This window comes from Stegodyphus dumicola, chromosome 3 (genome assembly GCF_044657685.1).
Source record: "Stegodyphus dumicola isolate Sdum_Otavi_A_Nest chromosome 3, ASM4465768v1".
Lineage (NCBI taxonomy): Eukaryota > Metazoa > Arthropoda > Arachnida > Araneae > Eresidae > Stegodyphus > Stegodyphus dumicola.
In genome coordinates, this window is record NC_140770.1 from 21,042,057 (window position 1) to 21,067,229 (window position 25,173).

The 25,173-nt window shown below is 33.9% G+C and overlaps 1 protein-coding gene across 1 annotated transcript in view; it reads right to left on the minus strand.

Annotated features, from left to right (window-relative positions):
* Positions 1 to 18,466: 18,466 nt before the first annotated feature.
* Positions 18,467 to 25,173, minus strand: part of LOC146997926 (uncharacterized) — a 46,022-nt gene continuing 39,315 nt past the window's right edge. Inside the window, exon 2 of the mRNA XM_085812326.1 lies at positions 18,467 to 19,413. Within this exon, the coding sequence (XP_085668452.1) occupies positions 18,581 to 19,402 (822 nt within the window). The 5' untranslated portion in view covers positions 19,403 to 19,413 and the 3' untranslated portion in view covers positions 18,467 to 18,580. The remainder of the gene's footprint in view (positions 19,414 to 25,173) is intronic.

Genomic DNA, 25,173 nt, shown 5'->3' on the forward strand with positions numbered 1-25,173 from the left:
AATAAAAGCCGACACTTCGGCTTGAACTTAAGGGGACTCATACACCTGAAAACTCATAAGGTCTTCGAATATGTGACTGTTGCCAGAATTGGGATAACTTATTTATTTTAAAAGCAATTACTTCCAACATTTTACAGCTGACTACATAATATAGCTGCTTTCTGAAATAGTAATCAAAACGTTTGTGTTGCCACAAATATTTTTATAATTTAGTCCGCTTTGTGACAAAAGTTTTCGTCATGCTTCCACCTTGCGCGCATAGCTTAAAACGTTCTGTTGCATAATTTGATTGCATAATTAATATGTAGCTTTCATAACATTTGCAAACTATTGTGAACCAAAAATTCTAAGAATTTCATGTTAAATGTTTATTTTATTTGTAGTTGAGTTTATAAAATGTATTTTATTAAAAAAATCTGTAATGCTTTTGTGCATAAAATTTTTTAATATTAAAATTTTCATCAAATTTTTGGTTCAGGTAGAAGATAGTACCCATATAAAGAATTCCATTAACTTTCAAGTGCGTACCATTAGACATTTTTAAAATACCATGCGCGCAAGGTTGAAATATGACGAAATATTTTGTCACAAAGTGAATTAAATTACAAAAATATTTGTGGCAACACAAACTTTCTGGTTACTAGTTTCCAAAGCAGCTATATTATGTAGTCAGCTGTAAAACGTTGGAAGTAATTGCTTTTAAAATAACTAAGTTATCCCAATTCTGGCAACAGTCACATATTCGAAGATCGTAAGGAGTTTAAGGTGTATGAGGCCCCTTAAGAGGCTTAAGAATTAAACTAAAACTAATCTAAACTAAAGAGATATAGCCGAATCAAGATTCTAACAGAGTTGGCTCCTTAACGTTAATTGACTGCGAAGCTATCAAGGGCCTACAGTACGGCCGAGCGTAATAATATCTTACGAGAGAGTAGCCTAAAAACGGGCGGGCGCGTGCAGACAGAATACCTGGTAACTCTCTCATTAAGACCGAAGGAACTTCGCGGTTAAATACGCTCTTCCTCATTATATATTCAGACGTGATTCGAAAACTACGTTCTGGCCGGAAGTAGTAAGTTAAGAATGGACAGGAAAGGAACTTTAACTTAAAATTTAGCTGTTAATAAAATTAACATAATCCTTACAGTGTGATGCTAGTTCTTCTTTTATTTTCAAATAATTTTCGGTTAGAAAGCTTTCTAAAAGTGGTAAAAAGCTTAAAATATCGTTGTCCAATTCTTTGATTAGACTGAGTTTTTTTATCTTTAAATTTATTTTATCCCTAATGGTAAACAAATTAACTCTTTATCCTTGTAAATCTAAATTTAATTGTTTTCTTTTTTGCTTTCCAAAAATATCAACTGAATATGCTAAACCTCCACCGATAATTCAGTAACTAAACATTTTTGGAATTCAAATTTTGAATCACAGAAGGAAGCTAGAATTTTTGATAGAAGTTCAAAAGACGATCGAAAACTTTCCCTCTGGATAAGCACCTTACTTCGGAATGTGACAAAGCCTTTCATGTTCACTGCCCGTCTCTTGGTATAAAATCGTAAATATTCTTGAATTTAAACTTTTAATAAAACTAATAGCGTTTACAGATTGATTCAAAATCATTTTCAGAATTTCGGGGATTGTTTTTCTACTAAAGCTACATGATGACTGGATCATAAGTAAAGTTAGTTTCAGGTGCGAATTCCTTTATTTGTGAAATAACACCGGAATATTTTCCAAGCCTGAGCTCTGTCACTGCGTACGGCAATGCACTTATTCCAAGGAGTATCACTATCAGGCATAAAACTGTCAATTACTTTGAAATTTTCATTTGAATTTTCTCTATCCCGAAGAGATTCCCAAAATAAATATTCTTCGGCAATTCGTTTATCTTCTTCGAAACGTATGTAAACTAATAATTGAGCAAAGTTCGTTATATCAGGACTTTCATGCAACTGCAATGCGAACTATTCAATTTGTTTTAGTTTTTGAATAAGTGTCTCTTTTATGGAATTTGCATTCCATGAATCCGTCGATTTACTGTATCATTTGACAACGGAATATTATTTTTATCAGCCTCTTTTTCCTTGAATAATGTTAAAACGATATCTTCAGGGGCTGGTAATATAAGGATTTTGCAATAACGTGACATAGGGCAGTCTTGAAAATTCTTAAGCTTAGTATGTAACTAGCTTCCAAAGCTTTAACCACAGCTTTAAAACTTTTCATTACTTTATAAGGCACTAGCAGCTTCGCTGCCAGCCTTCGTCTGACTTTTAAATGTACTGGGAAAATGGCCGAAGGGAACACCAAAAGTTAAATTTAAAACCTGCGTAGAATTTTACTCTGCAGAACAACTTAACGAAAAAAAGTTATTACGTATAACAAAATTACAATTAAATAAGCAATATCCCTTAAATCAAATATTAATTATCCTAATAAATAAATTAACCAACTTCCCTTGGCAAAATCTTAAGAACTCAAATGGTATAAAGGAGGTTAAGAACTTTGTTTCCTAAAAAAATCACTCAAAACTTTTCAATACCTTAAAGACAGTGCAATGAGCAATAAATAACATAAAAGAATACAAGAAACAAAAAAATTCTGAAAAGCAAAGTATTATCAATGATATTTTATTTTATATTTTCAAGAGAAAAAGATTGCAATGAAATAAGCTATATCCCTTAATACAAATATTAATTATCCTAATAAAAAAATTACTCAACTTTCCGTTGAAGAAAAAATGATGCAAAACTTTTCAATATCTTACAAACAGTGAAATAAGCAAAAAATAACATGAAAGCAACTCAAAAAACACGAAATTCCGCGCAGAAATTTACTCTGAAGAACAACATTATAAAAAAAATCAATAAAAATGTAACTTATGAAATTATAAAAATGTAACAATAAAAATGTATATATAAATGACAATGAAATATGCCAATCTCTTAAAAACAGAGCCATAAGAAATACAATGAAAAATTGTTGCCAAACCCATATTTCTAAAAGAATTAAACTATTCAAAATGATGTGATTTCCTCAAAAATCTATCAACAACAATAAGACAGGAAAATTGTTGCCAAAATCACATTTTTAAAGATTTGAGATGTGAGAAGTGTACTCGGAAGCTTCATTTAAAATTTTTTTTTAAATACAAAATATTATCATTTTTCCAAAATTCTTTTTGTAAAAGCAGTCGAAAGGATGAAAGTTTAACGTGTCCAAAAATCAAAGAAAAATAAACTGTACATTTTTAGAAAAAATCCCGTTGAAAAGTTGTTAAGCTTCCTTTGTTAAATAAATTCGTATTGAATCGATTTATTGAAACACGAAATTTATTTTAAGTTCGTAAAATAGCGAAGTGCCTACGTTTCATGACGATGTGAAAATGGAGTGTGTAGAGTAAAATCTCGCTTTCCCGTAGCCCATTATGTCTCAAAATGACGCGATTTCGCCACAAAACATAAAATAAAAAGAAATCTTATTCGAATTTCGAAAACATCACTTCGAGGTGCACTGGCTCTTGTCTAGATGCACCTATGTACTACATTTCGTAGTCGTGGGTCTATTAGCTTACGCGCAGCGCGAACGAAGGCACACACACACAGAGATTCTTTCTTTTATTATATGTAGAGATTTCTCCAGCCTTTTTAGTGTGACTTCGTGGTGTAGTGGTTCTGCACGCTGGGCCAGTATTTCAGAGATTCCCGGAGAAGGAGTTTGATATTTTTCATCTTTCCTCCTTCCAAAAATATACCTAATGTCTCTACAGTGGCGCTCAAACTAAAAGGGTGTTGAATGAGGATTCTCCTCACCCAGGATTTGGCGAATGGGTCCCCTAAACACTTCAGTCGCCCTTTAAAACGGGGAGTATATAAGTTATTTCTCCCGCTTTCCTAGCGTGCCTTCGTGGTGTTGTGGTTCTGCACGCTGGGCCGATATTCCAGAGGTCCGTGGTTCGTTTGCTCATTTTTCATCTTGCTTCCTACCAAAAAGTACCTAATATCGAAAACAACTTATTTACTATTTTTGAACTCCGATAATTTTCTCTTAAAATATTCTTCAGATTTATCCTTTAAATTGCCGAGCTTAGATTCAAGATGTATTTTAAGAAGCGAACAGTTTCATAATTTAATTGGATAACAGTTCACCGCAAACAACACATTGAATTTGAGAGTGCATTTCATCTCCATTTGATGACCTAAATGTTTCATTATATTTTCTAGAAACAGTTTTTTTTTTTTTTTTTTTTTTTTTTTTTCGTGCCCACCAGCGGCCGAGCGGTAAAGTCGCTGAACACTGGTAGTTCGGTCCGAGGTTCGAATCCCGCGAACGGGCTGGCTGCATGGGCGTTTTCGTGGTTTTCCCCATGTGTAACGTGTATACGAGCCAGTTTCCCTTAGAAAGTCCTCCACGAAAGGCATCCCTCCTCTTAGGCAGATAGCCCTAGTGTGCTTTGCCATAATTAAATACACATCTTTTCCTTTCACTTCTTAGTGCTATTATATCTTCCTGGATGCATCCCCTGTGAATCATCATGACTGAATGATGCCTGACTGGAGTGCCAGGAAAAGAGAGGTTCAGAAAGCGATCTGCTAGTCATGTTAGGACGAGTGACGTATCCTGAATATTTGATCACAAAATTACAGTTCGAATCACAAAATTACAGTCTATGTGTTGAAGTAAATGAATTCTTAGACTGAGCAGAAAATTACAGTGCGAATCACAAAATTACAGTCTATGTGTTGAAGTAACTGAATGAATTCTTAGACTGAGCAGAAAATTACAGTGCGAATCACAAAATTACAGTCTATGTGTTGAAGTACTGAATGAATTCTTAGACTGAGCAGAAAATTACAGTGCGAATCACAAAATTACAGTTTATGTGTTGAAGTACTGAATGAATTCTTAGACTGAGCAGAAAATTACAGTGCGAATCACAAAATTACAGTCTATTTGTTGAAGTACTGAATGAATTCTTAGACTGAGCCGAAAATTACAGTGCGAATCACAAAAATACAGTCTATGTGTTGAAGTACTGAATGAATTCTTAAACTGAGCAGAAAATTACAGTGCGAATCACAAAATTACAGTCTATGTGTTGAAGTAACTGAATGAATTCTTAGACTGAGCAGAAACTTACAGTGCGAATCACAAAATTACAGTCTATGTGTTGAAGTAACTGAATGAATTCTTAGACTGAGCAGAAGCTTACAGTGCGAATCACAAAATTACACACTATGTGTTGAAGTAGCTGAATGAATTCTTAGACTGAGCATAAAATTACAGTGAGAATCACAAAATTACAGTCTATGTGTTGAAGTACTGAATGTGTGTGTGTGTGTGTGTGTGTAATTATGGCAAAGCCTCGAGGGCTATCTGACTAAGAGAAGGGATGCCTTCGTGGAGGACTTTCTAAGGGAAACTGGCTCGTATACACGTTACACATGGGGAAAACCACGAAAACGCCCATGCAGCCAGCCCGTTCGCGGGATTCGAACCTCGGACCGAACTACCAGTGTTCAGCGACTTTACCGCTCGGCCGCTGGTGGGCTGAAATACTGAATGAATTCTTAGACGGAGCAGAAAATTACAGTACGAATCACAAAATTACAGTCTATGTGTTGAAGTACTGAATGAATTCTTAGACGGAGCAGAAAATTACAGTGCGAATCCCAAAATTACAGTCTATGTGTTGAAGTACTGAATGAATTCTTAGACTGAGCAGAAAATGAGAAAATGAAATCCACGATTGTGGGAAGTGAGTTGAGGTTCCGCTTTCTGATTGGTTGGCCTGGTCACGGAGGTCATAATGTAAAACATGTGCAGCGATCTGTCTGAAGTAACTCAAACACCAGCTTAAATAGTAATTTTCTACCCTGCTTTGCATAATGTGCGGAAATAAAATCTCATTTCTGCAACAAAGCGGCGTGAGTTGAAAATGAAAGCTTCTGGGAAAGGTTGTTTCCAAAATAAAATGAACTGTTAAGAAAATTAAAATAAAACCCACAGACTTACTAACTGGAAATTTCTCCATAAAGAGGCCACATAAAAACTAAAATATGTTTGTAAGGTATGTTTTAATTTTAACAGTTATTTTAATTTTGAAACCCTATCCTATCAATTCTTGTTTTCACTTGCGACTTCCTGCCAGAATGAGTTTTTAGAATTGCGTTGAATGCAAATGTGTTGGAAGAAGTATTTAAGGAAGGTTCAACTTACTTCGTCAGAGAGATAGCTAGCAATCTTTTGTAGAGCGTCCATGCCTTCTGGCTAAGTCACTCTTTAAACTGTTACGCTCGGCTGTATATTACGTGCCTCTTGATATTCGCCGACTTGTTTAATTTAAGGGCCTACTACGTTAGATAATTGTGTCTAGCTTCGGCTAAGTCTCGTTTAGTTAATTATAGTTTAGGTTCTTATTTCTTATTCTGAATTAAAGAGGCTTCCTGTACAACCGAGAAGGAGCCGACTGTTATTCTTATTTGAGTGAAGAAAAGGGTAATTTAATCCTTCTCTAGTCTAAGTTGTTTTGAACTCAGCGATAAGTCACTAGGTCCCTCGATGTTTATCATAGGCAAAAGGAGTCACGAACCCCTACATGGTATATTTTGACCTAAAGAGGAATAAAATATTCAATTGTCGGAAAAACAACCATATTGAATTCACTTCTTAACCTTCCAGCACGCGCCTATGCGCAAAATTTACGAAAAAGTCAGTTTTTAATGCACGTTTTTCGCATATCGAAGCTGAGAAGTCTGAAGGTAATTTCTATTCTTCCATTCTACCCTTCCCCAGATCATGGAATGTGCCCAACAGGAAGTCATTTGATTTTTTTTAACTGGGCTTTTGTGCTACGCGGCAGTTTTTTCATAAAAGTTACGACACGCGCGTGGTCGTGTTTTAAAATTCGGAAAATAGTTTTTTCTCAAATATTTTGTAATTTTTGTTATTAATTGCCGCGTATTATTTTAATTTGAATACATCTGGCTCTGTAAATTTTATATCGGTTTTCAGGGCAAAACAATATGCGCAACCAGCTGATTTTGCTCGAATTCTTCAAGAATTATCTGATGAAGAAAAGGAAGAGAAGGAACCCTTTGTATGGGAGAACAATAGCGATTTTCATTCCTTACTTTCTTTATTATTATTTTAGAAATAATAAAATATTATTTTAGAAATAAATAAAAACATTGAAGTTAGTTTAAAGTGTGTTTTTGTAACCAGTAAGAAGTAAATATCCTTCCAGGAGAAAGTAATGCTAAATTTACTTCTTTTCCTATCAAGGTGTTTTCTTTTTAAATTGTCTATTCTTGTCTTTGATGAATATTAAAATTAGCTTCGATTTAAAATATAATTATTAAATAATAAATTTAAAATTTTCTATAATGAAATACATCATTGTATTTCTATTTCACTAACATAAGAACTTAAAAATAATTTACTTATATTTGAATGTGATATCATTTGTAGTTTGCAATAATATTAATATTTTATTTCTTAACAAATTTATTATCAGTATTCACTCATTTCTGTCGTTTTTCGTGCCAAAAACGGTAAAATAACGGATGTCGTAAAAAATACGACGCGCGCGTGATCTTGTAAAATTGCCAAGCGCGCGTGCTGGAAGGTTAAATTGGTAACAAAAATCTTCAACCAGCTATTGAAAACATATTTATTTGATTATATTTGTGAAATATCGAGTATAATGCATTTTTAAGGAAAGAGGAATAAATTTCGTTTCGTAACTGTAAGGCTTAAAAGTGAAAGCAATAAAGATACATGATAAAACGGAAAAAAAAAAAAACAGTAAAAGCAGCGACAAGACTGTAAACTGATACGTCTTAATATTTTTTTCTAAGAAAGCTCCTCATTTGAAATTCTCAAGAATAATAAAATATTTAGTTCTTGTCATCTAATCTAATCTAATCTAAGGCCTGAAACGAGACTTCTTATATATTGTTAACGAAATCGAAAGAACTGCAATAAAAACTGAAATTCGGTTTTTATAGGAACCCATTTGTGTATGGTTAAGACGTCTGAAGTGCATTGTCATTCAGCATTACTTTCAATTTAATTTAAAAGCCTTTTTGAAAATGTCTGACTTTATTTCCTAACTCTAGGCAAGAGTCTGCACTGGAATATTTACGATTTGGGAAATGAAGAAATCGAAGCAGTCATTTCATACTAAGCCGTTTAGTTCTTTGTAATCTTCAGCAATCACAATGTATTATATTATTGAAAGATTTTATGCGCAAATTTCATTTTCTCGGGAGCACTATGCATGCATATCGCAAAAAGGGAAGTAATAGTTGCGACAGATATATTTTAACTTTCCTACTTGGTTCAACAACTGACTTGTCTTCAAGTGTTAAGATCGAGTTTTTTGTTATTTTGAATGAAATTATCTTTAATCAGTAGATGAACAAAAAAGTAAATGAATAATGTTACTTAAAATACTCATACGATAATTATTTCAAAAGAATATATTGAATTTAAATACAAATTTAATTAATTCTTTGCGCCATTGCTGCAAGGAATGAAAAATTTAAAGTTAAACTAATTAAAAAATGTGAAAATATATAAAAGATTTAATTTTCGAACTAAACTACAATATCATTTAAATTCAGATAGCATAAGTAAATCAAGTGCAAAACGAAACCATGAAAATTAATTCACCAATTTAGCAAATTAAAATTAATCTAAATTTTTTTTTTTTAAAATTGCATAAGTGAATGACTATTGAGCAGGCAGGAGACAGACTTATCAAGGGGAAGTTGCCTCTAAACCTAACTCTTCAATCATTCAATTCGTGTTTCGTCATTCATGAAGGCAAGGGTAAAAGTCAAAACCAAAAGTAAATACATAGTGAAGAATGTCCAAAAAGAAATACCAATAAAGTGGTACCTTGAGAAATTAGCAATTAAAAATTAAAGGTCTAAAAGGAAAGTACCAATAATGAAGTATTTTAAGAAAAAAGCAAGTAAAGTCTAGTATTCAATTAAATTTTTTTTTTAAAGTAAATTTTCCAGAAAAATTTAGAAACCAATGCATTTTAGAAACCCTTGTCTACAGAAACCTCCCCGACACGAATATGCACATCAATCAAAAAATACGATAATTATAATATACATAATATAATATACGATATATAATTATCGTAATAAAATACGATAATTATAATATACAGGAAAACGAAAAATAACTAAAAAAAATCTGAAATCTTTCGGATTTTATATTACGCCCAAATTGTTGTTTTTTAACGTTTTCTGTGTTATTTATATTTATTAAATAACATCTTTTTCACACTTAAACTATAAAATTTTCAACAGCAATATCACAAAATAACTTTAAAAGAGCAAAAATTTTCAACAGCAATATCACAAAATAACTTTAAAAGAGCATATCTTAAGAATTTTCGATACACAGTCTCGCGCACTGGAGATAACCTCTTTTGTTTCCATACAGGGTTGCCACTGCTCGCTTTGAAATCATTGATTTTTTAATCAAAATTTCGTTAAAGTTTTACGAAATATGAAATAGATACTAAAACAAATTCCATATACGAAATTTGGGCTTACAGATGCCCATATTCGAGTGGAGGACTATGTTATTAAAATTTGATGTACCGTTGTTTTTAAACAGTGCCAGAAACATACATAAATCCATGCAGATTCTTCGTTATTTAATTTCTTTAAATCTAATGCGGGGCTCTAAAATTTGGTGGCAACAATTTGGAAACGAAACGCCGTTTGTAGTGAACCAAGGCAAATGTCAAAACGAAATAAATACCCCATCTGAGCAAATTTTCCCTTTGGGCTAAAAATTATTTGTTACAAGTAATCCAATAATTACGAACTAAAGTATTTACTGCAAACAAATTTTACACAATTTTTTAATAACACATATCTTGCGCAATGTAACACCTCTGCAAATGTTTTCATCTAAAAAGATAATGTATTAGATTCATTATTACCAACTCTTTGACTACGAAGTAAGTTGAATCGCATCTAAAACAAAAGTTGGGAAGTCTCCTAAATTTTCTTCTGCAGTTACGAGCCAGTTTCCCTTAGAATGTCCTCCATGTAGACATCCCTCTCCTTAGGCAAATAGCCCTTGAGGCTTTGCGGTAATCACATACAAAAATTCTAAATATTCTCCAGCCTACGTTAGTTACTCACTGAAACAGCTGAGCAAAGTAACATATGTACTCTGATGTGCTCTTCATAGGTCATTGCCGAAGAATTCCTTCAAGATTCGTTACATCTTTATCCATGTATGTACTCAGTAGAGGGCATATGAATTATGGGACCTTTGTGGGCCCACATGAACTTCAGTCCACTAATCAGTGTTCCTTAGAATATCCTCCATGAACACATTCCTCTCCTTAGGTAGATAGCCCACGAGGCTTTGCTGTAATCACATAAAAACCCTAAATATTCTCCAGCCTACGTTAGCTACTCATTGAAGTAGCTGAACAAATAACTTTAGTACTCTAGTGCACTGTTCATAGGTCAGTGGCGATGCATTCGTTTACGATTCGTTACATCTTTATCCATGCATGTATTCAATAGTAGGCTATTGAATTATGAGACCTTCATGGGCCCACATGAACTTCGGTTAACTAATCAGTTTTCCTTAGAATGTCTTCACATAAAAACCCTCCACGTTAGCTACTCATTGAAGTAGCTGAACAAATAACTATGTTTTCTAGTGTACTGTTCATAGGTCAGTGGCGATAAATTCGTTTAAGATTCGTTACATCTTTATCCATACATGTATTCAATAGTAGGCTATTGAATTACGAGACCTTTATGGGCCCACATGAAATTCGGTCAACTAATCAGTTTTCCTTAGAATGTCTTCACATAAAAACCCTCCACGTTAGCTACTCATTGAAGTAGCTGAACAAATAACTATGTTTTCTAGTGTACTGTTCATAGGTCAGTGGCGATAAATTCGTTTAAGATTCGTTACATCTTTATCCATGCATGTATTCAATAGTAGGCTATTGAATTATGAGACCTTCATGGGCCCACATGAACTTCGGTCAACTAATCAGTTTTCCTTAGAATGTCTTCACATAAAAACCCTCCACGTTAGCTACTCATTGAAGTAGCTGAACAAATAACTATGTACTCTAGTGTACTGTTCATAGGTCAGTGGCGATAAATTCGTTTAAGATTCGTTACATCTTTATCCATGCATGTATTCAATAGTAGGCTATTGAATTATGAGACCTTCATGGGCCCACATGAACTTCGGTTAACTAATCAGTTTTCCTTAGAATGTCTTCACATAAAAACCCTAAATATTCTCCACGTTAGCTACTCATTGAAGTAGCTGAACAAATAACTATGTACTCTAGTGTACTGTTCATAGGTCAGTGGCGATAAATTCGTTTAAGATTCGTTACATCTTTATCCATGCATGTATTCAATAGTAGGCTATTGAATTATGAGACCTTCATGGGCCCACATGAACTTCGGTCAACTAATCAGTTTTCCTTAGAATGTCTTCACATAAAAACCCTCCACGTTAGCTACTCATTGAAGTAGCTGAACAAATAACTATGTACTCTAGTGTACTGTTCATAGGTCAGTGGCGATAAATTCGTTTAAGATTCGTTACATCTTTATCCATACATGTATTCAATAGTAGGCTATTGAATTACGAGACCTTTATGGGCCCACATGAAATTCGGTCAACTAATCAGTTTTCCTTAGAATGGCTTCACATAAAAACCCTAAATATTCTCCACGTTAGCTACTCATTGAAGTAGCTGAACAAATAACTATGTACTCTAGTGTACTGTTCATAGGTCAGTGGCGATGAATTCGTTTAAGATTCGTTACATCTTTATCCATGCATGTACTGAATATTAAGCTTACGAATTATGAGACCTTCATTGGCCCACACGAACTTCAGTCCACTAATCATGAAGCGAAATTATCATAAGTGTGTCTAATATATCTATCGATGCTTGCCAAAATAAAAGGATAATCTGAAAAAAATATAATCCATGATTAAAATTTTCAACCTGTTATCCAATTGTGTAATCATTATTTGCATTAATCATTTGCACATGAGATCCAAATTGGACTTTTCACAAAAGATAGCACACGAAATATGTAACTTTGGTGAGCAATGCATGCGCGATGGATACATGTTGGAACTTGGATGTATAGAGTTAAACATTAATATGGTACCAAGAAGAAGTGAAACGAGTTCAGTCCACCCAATCGCCGAAAGGCGACTTCAATGACCATAGGACCCGGTCCACACCAACCAAAATCGAACATTAATATGGTATCTGAAAATGATCAAGACTCATTAATTGTGTCTCAGAGACATCGTTTACATATCATAAAGTGAAAGGCAAACGTGAGGGTTAACAGTACACTAGAGCAGGGTTTCTCAACCGGTGGTACGCGTACCACTACTGGTACGCAAGAGAAAATAGGTGGTATGCAAAGAAGCAAGATATTTTTCACTATTGAATTCAAAAATTTAAACCCCCAACATCCTGATTGAGTTTTTTCTCTAACACTCGTAAATTTATGCGATCTGAGCTTTGTTCAAAAGTAGTGGTGGTAATAGTACTTTGTAGTGGTGGTTAAAGGTGTTTAAATTTTTGTTTAGATGGTACGTGTAGTCAAAAGGTTGAGAACTATTGCACTAGAGGAAAGGCAAACATAAATAGAGGTGGGTCAAGATCTGAATATCATTTAGAGTGTCGTGCAAAGAACTTCGAACCGCTTTTGAATAGGGAAGACACCCTGTCGAGCACGGCATGAGCAAAAACTGCTTGTGGGGACTGTTTCTTGCTATTGCCGGTTCGAAGAAGGTTTAAGCTACCACAAGAATCAGCTGTTCTACCTGTTGCACAAATATTTTATGGGCTTAAATTTCATGCGAGATAACCAATGTTTATTATATCACAATCTACATTTTCCAAAGGGGATCGCCTAACGCGATCGAGAATGTGTGAGCTATTATATCTTGGAGAATTTACGAGAATGGGAGGCAGTTTTCTTCCGTGAATGCTTTAAAAGCAGCCATCGAGACTGCGTAGCAGATTGGAGAACCACAGTTATTACAAAACTTATATCTCCCGATGGACAAACGCATACGAAATAATGAGGTGACTTTGAACTATTAAGTAATTTGAAATTGATCGCAAGTTGTTAAAATGTTAATATTCTATAAACGTTTTGGACTCGTATTCTGTAGGGTTTTTATTTTTTTCTAAATTGCTATTTTAGATGAATAGTTACTGGAATACAAGTCACATGCGATGCAAATAAACAGATTTTTATTTGGCGTTTGTGTTCCCTTCTATTTTTCTAAAGTATGTAATATAGTACTCCAGTCTATAAACTTTTCGGAAAGAGTGCATATGTGTCATATTCATCATATACTGTTAACACCGAAATGTGTGTGCTATAGCATCTGCACAATACCGGATCAAAATTCAAAATCAGAATCAGAACAACAGTTTCTACTAAATTCATTGACTCGACATCGTAAGCTTCGAGAAAAGGCACCTCATTTTCGTAGTAAATCCGGAACTATTGCATTATTTATAACATAACAAAATATCAGCATTTCATTCATATTTTTCTTATACTCCCTTTTCACTTCCTTGTAAAAAGGAACTATTGTAATCGCGAAAAGGTTCAGGCAGCATATTTCAACGAAAATATCCATTTTGACCGCTATCGAATGAAATTTAACGATGTTTTTGCGTGACATCTGTACGTAAGGGCAGAATAAAAGACTCTTTTCCTCCAAAAAAATTATAAAACTGCTTTAAAATGAATTCTGAAAAGAATTTTCGTGGTGTCTGTACGTACGTACGTATGTATCTCGCATAATCCAAAAACGAGTAGCCTCAGAATGTTGAAATTTTATAATAAAAATAGCACTGCTATAGCATGTAGATGTGCACCTCCTATTTTGGTTGCAATCGGCCGCACCAAACGTATATAAATATGTTTATATCTATATATCCACAGTGTTACCCGGCTCAGCGAGCTCAGTTACTTTACTCATATATGTTTGTAAATTGTGTATTTTTTCCTTTAAAAATGATTGACTTATGTTGTTCTTATCTTCCTGTTAAGGTTTTTATGCCTTTAGGAAATCTGAAAGCAATATTTGTAGAATTATCAACAATTTAAAAGCTGTTTAAGTACGGTTAAGCCTAATTTTTAATAACATGGCGGAAATGTTTGTTTACATTTGAAACAGCAGAATAGTAGATTTGTTGCCAATCTAGAGAGACTAACCTTCACAACAACAAAGAGAACGCCTTCATTTACTATTGCGAATTAAATCATGCTTAATCCTTTCTGGAATTTTTTAGAGGAAATAAGTGTTTCAGATTTACTTCGTAATTTTTAATATAGATATTTTGAATTTATACGTATTTTTGCCTTCTCGCGAAATGAGAACTGAATTAATTGAATGAGAAATACTGAATCGTCTATGAAAAAGTTTCTTTTTTGTTTTGTTTGCTTAATTTCTTTTATACATCGTTCTAGATTTATTATAGTATTTGAATAAAACATATGGCAACGATTAGATAATTCTTCAAATGATATAAATTTTGTGTATTCTGAGTTATAATATGAACGAAATATAACGCAGTTAAGTGAACCTAGCGCCAGAGTGTCGCTATGGTAAACAAATAGAGTGAATTTTAAAGAGTGCATTTATTCTATTGTGGTTTATGCGCTCTCGACAAAGTAGATTTAATTCAATCCAATAAGTTTAAATGAAATACAAGAAAAATGAGTATAATTTAATATTCCGTACAAGGAAGTCATGTAGTGTACACATCAGATTTTTTTAAAAGGAGAGCATAATCAGTATACAGCAACACTTGTTTTTATATTTTTAACTTTTATATTGCATTTCATTTTCTTTTATACATTTTTTTTTTTTTTTTTTTTTTTTTTTCATTTTAATGCAAATTCTCTTTTTTCCTTTTAGGAATTTCTCACACACCTTGCGCCCAAACTTTTATGTAATAGTAAATGTTTTTAATTTACGTCAACACCTGCAGAAATAAAAATGAAAGCCTTAAGCTCCGAAATATTTTAATTAAATGTTGAAAATGTTAAAGTCTAGCTAGTGTTTTAACTTAAGAGAATAAGGAAGACAAGTTACGTTAAAAGAAAAAGGAATAGGGAAATTTGTTTTATCTCACACTTATTTATCTTATTTTATGAAACACAATTTTTAAGACAATTAAGGAGAAAAAATATTACATTGCAAATAGTTACTGAATTTTAGTAAATAACTCTAAAACAGTAAATAACAGAAGAAAAACTATTTTTAACATTCCTGATGTAATTAAAGTAGCTTGTAAACTTCTAGAGACATCCAGCAGATTAAAATTCTTTCTAAATTTCTCTCGAAATCTTCACGTTTGTTTAACTAGTTATGGAAAATTACGCGACTACTATTTGCTGCCAAGAAGCCATGCCTTCGAGGAGTACTTTCTCTGGAAAACGTTTTCGTGTTCCGCTTTAATACAGCCAGGGCATTCACCATATTTCAAACTCGAATTCAGTCAGAAGTCCTTGACTGGACACGAAAATGGTCATCCAGCATGTCTATTGGTACATCAAACAGACAAAAACTGTGTGAAAGTTAAGATGTAAGCAAAGATACAATATGTATAGTTTCTAAAATTCTACATAATAATTTCCTTTGGTAATTTACGAATTTCTTCGGGTCCCGAAAACATTATAATTGTTCCATCACTCTGTATTCTATGAAAATTCATCAGGTATCATTTAAAGTTTCAGTTAACCGTCTCAACTCGTCGTCGCCGTCAAATTATTTTTGAAATTAAAATTTCACTAAACTGCCAAATACAGAATATTGAATTTTGGAAATAAATACTTTAATTTCACCAAGGCAAATTAAAGATTTATGAAGATTCTTAAGAAATATACGAAGACATTAAAATTATGAATGAGGACGCCTGTACTGTTTTAACATGTTTCTTCACTGAACGCGAAATACATCTTCTAAGTATTGCTGAAAAATATATTGCTTAAAATGGGAAGTTAGTTAGGTGAACTCGGAAAAATATAGTTTGAATCACTTTGTATAATATTAGTGAAAATGGAAAACAGAAAAATTCGTCTTTTGAAGAATTCAGTAAAAATCTAACATACTTATTTAATTGGAATTATAAAATGTAAGGTTTAGAAAAGCCTTCAGTAATTTCTCACTTCGATTTTGCTGTTGTGCACGCTGTACAAAAAAAAAATCTGATGTGTACACCACATGGCTTCTTTGTACGGAATATTAAATTATACGCATTTTTTCTTGCATTTCGTTTAAACGTACTAGATTGAATTAAACCTACTTCGCCGACAGCGCATAAACCACAGTAGAATAAATGCATTCTTTAAAATTCACTTTGTTTACCATAGCGACACTTTGGCGCTAGGTTCAATTAATAGTATTATATTTCGTTCATATTATAACTCAGAATGCACAAAATTTATATCATTTAGAGAATTATCTAATCGTTGCCACATGTTCTATTCAAATACTATAATAAAGCTAGAACGATGCATAAAAGAAATTAAGCAAACAAAACAAAAAAGAAACAGTTTTTCACAGACGATTGAGTATTTCTCATTCAATTAATTCAGTTCTCACTTCGCGACAAGGCAAAAATACATAAAAACTCAAAATATCTGTATTAAAAATTACGAAGTAAATCTTAAACACATATTTCCTCGAAAAAATTCCAGAAAGGATTAAGCATGATTTAATTCGCAATAATAAATGAAGGCGTTATCTTTGTTGTTGCTAAGCTAAGTTTCTCTAGATTGGCAACAAATCCGCTATTCTGCTGTTTCAAATGTAAACAAGAGCAATGGCCGCCATCAAAAAATTATTAGGCTTAGCGACACTTAAACAATATTAAAATTGTTGATAATTGTAAAAATATTCATACAGATTTACTAAAGGCATAAAACCCTTAACCGGAAGATAAGATAAGAGCGATTGAAAAATTAGCAACGCCTTCGCCGGGAATCGAACCACGGACCTCTGGAATATCGTCCCAGCGTGCAAAACCACTACACCACGAAGGCACGCCAAGAAGGTGGGAGAAATACCTTACAATTCTTTCTTTCACATTTCGAAATTTATGTTATTTATGAATTTATATCTATGAAATTAAGAAAATCCAGTTCTCCAATGGAAGATGTTTTTTGAATAATTTAATAATTTTGAACAATTAATTTTTTCTAGAGGCATTTCATATTAAAAAAAAATCATTCTGTTCTAGTTAACGATCCTAATTCCAATCCATCTCTGCATTCGGCCTATAAAGAAATTATGTTTTAGTTCTGGTTTCATCAACAGATGGCGCCACTTGCTTATTTGTGTTCAGGCTTATCACATCCTATCTCGTTCATTTGCGTTTTTGCAGCTGGGATGGTGGTACGGTAAAACCATCGAAACTGGTCCTGTGAAAATTTGAAAATATAACGCTGATTTTTGTTGTTTTACTTCTGAATTAGTATTGAGTATTTTTTTGCACTCAAAAAATTAGTTAGACGTCGTGCTCAAAAAATAAGTTAGTCGTAATCCTATCTTATATCTTCCCCCAAGCCGATAAAAGGCAAATGGGTCTTTAACATCTTTCCCTTCTTTCTGAAAAAGGACTAAACTACCAATCTTCCGTTCTTCTGGAAAATAACCATTTTCTAAACATCTGTTCATAATTCGAGTCATTAGATTTGGATTAGCAATAAAGACTTCCTCTACAATATTGATGGAAAGTTCGTTGTCCCCCAGCGCTTTTCCTCGTTTTGTAGATTGATTTGATTTTTGTAGATTCTCGCAGCAACTAGTTGTAGAAGCCTTTTATTTTCACCTGGGCCCAATACCAAACTTGTGCTAGGTGCTTGCCCACATAGGCGTCCAGGACAATGAACATGCTGATATGTTAATAAAGGAGGTAGTCAGTAATATACGAAGAAGCACTGCATCAACAAGAATTATCTACATTAATATTTTGAAGTATCCTTCTTCAAACAGGAATTTTCTGATAGCAATAGAACGGAGTAATGTTAGTTAAAAATCATCTATTAGAAAATATATACTTAAAAATATACTTAGGAAACTTGCGTAAATTATATGTGTAAGATTTTAGTTTATTAGCGTCAATATCATACTTTTATAACACTAAGACTGTTATAATTGTTATTTGGGTTAACACGTTAAGCGTATGTTTACACGTATGTTTTAGGCAATCCTGTTCAGGCCACGCGCTTCGCTTAAAAGCGCTGGTATTGTAGGGCCAGTGATTCGTATCGCGGTAGAAGATAGCAACAAGTTGTGAAAAAGAAGACATTCCGTCGAACAAAAAATGCAAGAATATCTAGAAAACGACAACATAATCTCCAAAGAAAACGGGAAAAGCCTTTTTTTTTTTTTTTTTCCTTTGAGAACATACAGACTCCCCGTGCACCACATATGTACAACACGGGGCTTACAGAAGTAAGTTAACTAGAACATTAAAGGTTACATGTATAAATAAACATTAAAAATTACATGCATAAATAAAGCGAACAAAAGCAGAGAACAGCAGTCTGGACTTCACGAAAACAGATAAGTTCACTGGCCAAGTCACTCCGAACATTTTCAAATCGTTCTGTAAGCATAATCTAGGGCCATCAAATGTATGGCACGAGAAAATCAAATGTTCCACATCCTGAGGAACTCTTTTTGAACATTCACATAAATTGTTTGATCGTAGATTAAAACGAAACAGATAACTTGCAAATTTACCGTGACCAGATAAAAACTGAGACACTTTAAAATTTAACGAGAGGAAAGACTCGGAATTCAGTCTATGGTAAATAGAAGGAAGGAACTTTTTGGTGACTTCCGCATTACAAGATGAAATGTATTCCTCATTCCACATAGCTAAAAGCTTTTTATAATGAAAGGACTTCCAATAACTCTTTGGAATGCTAATGTTGATATCAATGGGTAAATTTAAGGCATCTTTAGCTAAGAAATCAGCTCTTTCATTTCCGTAGAAACCACGATGAGCACGCACATAAGCAAAGCAGATATCAATATCTCTAATTCTAAGTGAACTAACAGTTACTAGGGTTTCGATAACTAATTTATCGCAGCTGGTAATACTGTTCAGAAGTTGAAGAGAAGAAAGAGAATCAGAACAAATAAGGTACTTTGAGGATGTTGTCCCATGATCCTGGATCCATTTGACGGCAAGATAAATGCATAGAAGTTCTGCTTGAAAAACTGTACATTCATTCCGTATACGGTGTCTAAGAAAACAAATCTCGGAATGGCCTTCAAAAAGAACAAATGCAAGGCCAACCTTGTTGTTCATCTTGCTGCCATCTGTAAAGAAAACCATGTGAAAATTTATTTCAGCAGTACGAAAATATTGTTAATTATGTTATGATAAAAATGCAGCAGAAGCTGGTGGAGTAATGGCCAGAAAAAAGAATAAAAGAGTGTTGTCACATTGTAATAGGTGTAATGGAGAACCGTTTTTATGTTTACCGTGTTTCAATGAAATCCAATGAATCAAAATTAAGTAAATTTTAAATAAATATTGTGTAATTTCATAAAACAGTGTAAATTTTATAGTTATATATCATGTAACACGCTGTCAGCCAGCGGCGGTCTAGGCGGCCTAAACGAAAAGGTCTAGTGTCAGCCACAAATGGCTGACTCGACCTAAACGGAATGTTTAGTGCATCCACAGATGGCTGACGCGGCCTAAATGGGAAATCTAGTGTCAGCCAAGGATAGCTGACGCGGCCTAAACGGAAATTCTAGTGTCGGACACGGACGGCTTACGCGGCCTAAACGGAAAATCTAGTATGATCCACAGATGGCTGACGCGGCCTAAACGGAAATTCTAGTGTCAGCCACAGATGGCTCACGCGTTCTAAACGGAAAATCTAGTGTCAGCCACAGATGGCTCACGCGGCCTAAACGGAAAATTTAGTATCAGCCACAGATGGCTCACGCGGCCTAAACGGAAAATCTAGTGTCAGCCACAGATGGCTGACGTCGCGCTCAACGTGTTAAACATAAATTGGCTATATAACACGACTTCATCCTGGTGGCATGAAACGAATTTTAATACTTTTTAGACCAGTGATCTTCAAACTCTTTTGCTTTCTGACACTTAAGTCAGAAATAACTATAAATTGTACCTCATATAATATAATGTAATGTAGTATACACAATCATACACCTGCAAGTGATCGTAAGGGGTGCTTACTTTTTTCGTGTACCTTTCCCCATGTATCACTTCGCACAACTTGATAGGTATGCACATCCCACTTTAGAGACCACTAGCTTAGACGATACTAATGCCATGTAAATTTTCTAAACTTTCATATTTTTTCATAAAGTAAACGGAACTTTCTCTTGGATTCCATAACTAAATCTTCACATTTGTAAAATCGAAAATTCTGGTCTAATTAGCATTAGTAAATAAATTCGGGCTATTTACTATCTGGAAAAGGATATTAGCCTTTATGTAATGTATACAGCTGGTAAGAATTATGTTAATTTTATTAACAGTTAAATTTTAAGTTAAAGTTCCTTTCCTGTCAAATTCTTAACTTCAACTTACTACTTCCGGCCAGAACGTAGTTTGGGAATTTGCTGAATATTTAATGAGGAGGAGCGGTAGTTAAACCACGAAGTTACTTACTGAGTCAGAGAGAATCAGAGTTTCTGATTTACGCGCGTCTGCCTTTTTGGCCGCTCTCTCTCTCAAAGCTGTTATTACGCTCGGCCGTACTCATGCCCTTGCTAAAGCTTCGTAGTAAAATAAGTTAAGGGGCCAACTCTTATTGAACCTTGATAGCTTCGGCTATACTTCTTTAGTTAATCTTAGTTTTAGTTTAATTCTTAGTCTTTTAAGTTCAAGTCCAAGTGCGGGCTTTGCTTGTACACTCCCAGGCGGAGTTTTGTTAAATCTTATTGGAATAATAAAGATTTAGTTACCCTTCTATCTTGTTGTTTCTTGTCACCGAACGCAAGCGATGATTCGCTTATCAGTTCTTAGATTCCTCACTTCCAACATTAACTTAGAATTCCAAAGTGAGGAACACTACAAGCTTAAGAAAACCCATGATAAAACTGCTAAATTTTTTAAGTTTATAGCAAAGAAAATTTAATTTCTGGAGGTTTTTTAGAAGAAATGGAACGGCCTCTATTTATTGACCATGCACGCATTAACATTAGAAAAGGTAACTGCAGATTACACCAACATCAGCCACTAAAACACGCTTGAGGCAGTCTGTCTCTTATATTGACATAATAGAATGGTTTTGTTTGATTGAATGCATCCGAAGGAAGACAGTTTAGAAGCCCCATTAGATAATTCAGATGGACAGCAAATCTTTTCTTTCTCATCACAGCTAAGAAACAAGACAGTCAATAAGATTCGGTGTGCTTTATTTCAAGATACGTAAGCTGTGATTTCCAAATATCTTCATCCTACCCCGAAGTATAGCAGGGAATCAGTAACATTAAAATAACAGAATATTTTGTATTAATTTTCTAATACACTAATGAGTGATGCAGAGTCATTAAGTTTTCTGAAGCAGGAGACGTGAAAAATGAGCAATGCCTCATCGGGACTCGAACCTGGACCTCTCGAATACGCGCCGAGTTTGCTAACCGTTACACCATGAAAGCATGCTTGAAAGAGGGAGAAAGTACCTTACATACTCCGCCTTTTAAACAGCGACTGGGCATTAGGGGACTCAATCGCCGCCAAATCCTGGTGGTGAAGAATCATCATCCACCGTCTTTTTAGTTCGAGTGCCAGTGTACAGACATTGGGTTATTTTGAAGCAACAGTTGTGAAAAATGAGCAATGCCCTCGCCGGGACCCGAACCTGGACCTTTAGAATACGCGCCGAGTGTGCCAAGCATTACACCACAAGGTATCCGCCGATAACATCGCAGCAAAAACATCGCGGACGAAAACGTCGCGGAGAAAACAACGCAAGGCGAAAACGTCGTGCTACAAAACATCGTGGAAGAAAACATCGCAAAGAGAAAACATCGCGGTAAAAATATCGTCCTCAAAAATAAAGCAGTTCAAAAACTTTAAAAACATCGTCGTCGAAAATATCGTGGTAAAAAATAAAGTATCTACAAATCATCGCATGACGATAACATCGCAGATATGCTTTTTTCAGGTTTTAATAATTGTAAATGGATATTCCCATAATGATTTGTGAGCGCAAGATGTAAAGAAGGATAATTTTTACTTTCACATTTTTTTATTAACTAATAAATTTTTGCTGAAAAAGTAAGAAGGAAACTTAAGCATAGAAAACTAAATGCAACTTATAGATTATACTTTTCGTGAAAAATTACCAGTGAAAACTTTACAAAAAATGATTTATTAATGGCCTTTGTTAGTTAACTATGTCGGTTTAAAACTCTTTTAAGTGCTATAAGTTGCATTAATAATCTATGCTTAAGTTTCTTTTTTATTTTCTCAGCAAAAATTTATTGATTAATAAAAAATATGAAAGTAAAAATTATCCTTCTTTCCATCTTGTGCTCACAAATCATTACGGGAATATCCATGTATAGTTATTAAAGCCTGAAAAAAGCATGTCTGCGATGCTATCGTCATGCGATAATTTACCACGATATTTTCGACGACGATGTTTTTAAATTGCGAAGTTTTAGAACTGCGATGTTTTCTCTTTGCGATGTTTTCTCCCACGATGTTTTGTAGCACGACGTTTTCGCCTTGCGTTGTTTTCTCCGCGACGTTTTCGTCCGCGATGTTTTTGCCGCGATGTTTTCGCCTGTAACCCACCACAAAGGCATGCTGGAAGGAGGCAAAAAATACCCTGTAGTGATAAGCGAAGAAACATGATGCAGCCTTTTGATAACTGAAACTGAAATTTGTGCAATTCGTTAAAAAGTAAATAACTTTAAAATTAAATGTATCAGAAAGGTCAACTTGAATTTATTAGGCTTCTCAGGATATAAAGAGGTTGTTTTAAAGAACATATTTTTTAACTTGTTAAAAACTTCATAATTGTCTTTCATTTAAAAGAGGACAAGAAACTGTAAAGCCAGTATACTAGAACTAGAAAATTCTAAAGAGCAGTATGCGTTTGGTAAGAAAAGAATGAAAGAAGTTATTTTAACAGAGACTTTCTTATTTTGAAAATAATTATCCTGGACTGAATATGTTCTACACTGATACCCATAGAAGCTGAAGTCCCCGGACACTCTGGTATTGCGTACCGCTTGGAAAACCATGTTGTCCTTCTCTTCATCGAAACCGAAACCATTGAAGTTGCATTTACGCAATAGTTGCCTAATGATTGTAGAAGAGTCACCTACTTCGGTAGTTGTGTTGATGAGGATCTTCCTACAGAGTTTTGGAGCACCCGGCCTACAGTTCCGATCTGACCCTTAATGCAAACGAGCTTTTAGAAAAATTAAAGGAATGCTGGGATAGAAAAGGCTTTCCTGCAAAGAAGAGCTCTAGAAAACAGTAGCTACTTTTTACTTCCTTGTACGAAGTAAAAAGGAAGTATTGTAATCGCGAAAAGTTTCAGGCAGCATATTTCAACGAAACTATCCATTTTGAAAGCTATCGAATGCAATTTAACGATGTTTTTGCGTGATATCTGTACGTAAGAACAGAATAAATGACTCTTTTCCTTCAAAAAAATTATAAAACTGCTTTAAAATGAATTCTGAAGAGAATTTTTCGTGGCGTCTGTACGAACGTATGTACGTACGTTTGTGCGTACGTACGTATCTCGCATTACTCAAAAACGAGTAGCCTCAGAACGTTGAAATTTTGTATATAGGACTGCTATAACATGTACATGTGCACCTCGTATTTTGGTTGCAATCGGCCGCACCAAACGTATATAAATATATTTATATATGTATCCACTCTATTACCCGGCTCAGTGATCTCAGTTTCTTTACTCTTATATGTTTGTAAATTGTACATTTTTTGCTTTAAAAATGATTGAATTATATTGTTTTTATCTTTCGGTTAAGGATTTTATGCCTTTAGTAAATCTGTGTGCAATATTTTTAGAATTATCAGCAATTTTAAAGTTGTTTAATTGCCGCTAAGCCTGTTTTTAATGGCGGCCATTGATGTTTACATTTGAAACAGGAGACTAGTGGATTTGCTGCCAATCTAGAGAAACTTAGCTTCGCAACAACAAAGATAACGCATTCATTTATTATTGCTAATTAAATCATGCTTAATTCTTTCTGGAATTTTTTCGAGGAAATAAGCGTTTGAAATTTACTCCGTAATTTTTAATATAGATATTTCGAGTTTTTATGTATTTTTGCCTTCTCGCGAAGTAAGAACTGAATTAATTAAATGAGAAATACTCAATCGTCTGTGAAAAACTGTTTCTTTTTTGTTTTATTTGCTTAATTTCTTTTATGCATAGTTCTAGCTTTATTATAGTATTTGAATAGAACATGTGGCAACAATTAGATAATTCTTTAAATGATATACATTTTGTGCATTCTGAGTTATAATATGAACGAAATATAATACTATTAAGTGAACTTAGCACCAAAGTGTCGCTATGGTAAACAAAGTGAATTTTAAAGAATGCATTTATTCTACTGTGGTTTATGCGCTGTCGGGGAAGTAGGTTTAATTCAATCTAATAAGTTTAAATAAAATGCAAGAAAAAATGCGTATAATTTAATATTTCGTACAAGGAAGTCATGTGGTGTACACATCAGATTTTGTTTATAGGATTGCTGGCAAAGTACATGTAAAGTGTGTGCAAAACTTATCTCTTTGTGCTATAACTGCTTTAATGCCATGGTGTCTATGAGGAGCAATAGCTTCATGTAAGTAAGTTCAAAATAAAGCTGGTTTGTTCAGCTGACTACTTTTGTTCCTTTTGATCGTAAAATTCAAATTTCGAGGTCATTTAATATTAAAAATAAAATACGAAAATTAATCCAAATGCTATATCTATTAGCCTGAGTCGCACTAAAATGTATGAAATAAAATAATTATACATCTTCTTGACCATAAAACTCGAAAACTGCAGTTGCTCATAATATCATTATGTTTTGGTTAGGATATTAAAAGCAACTGCG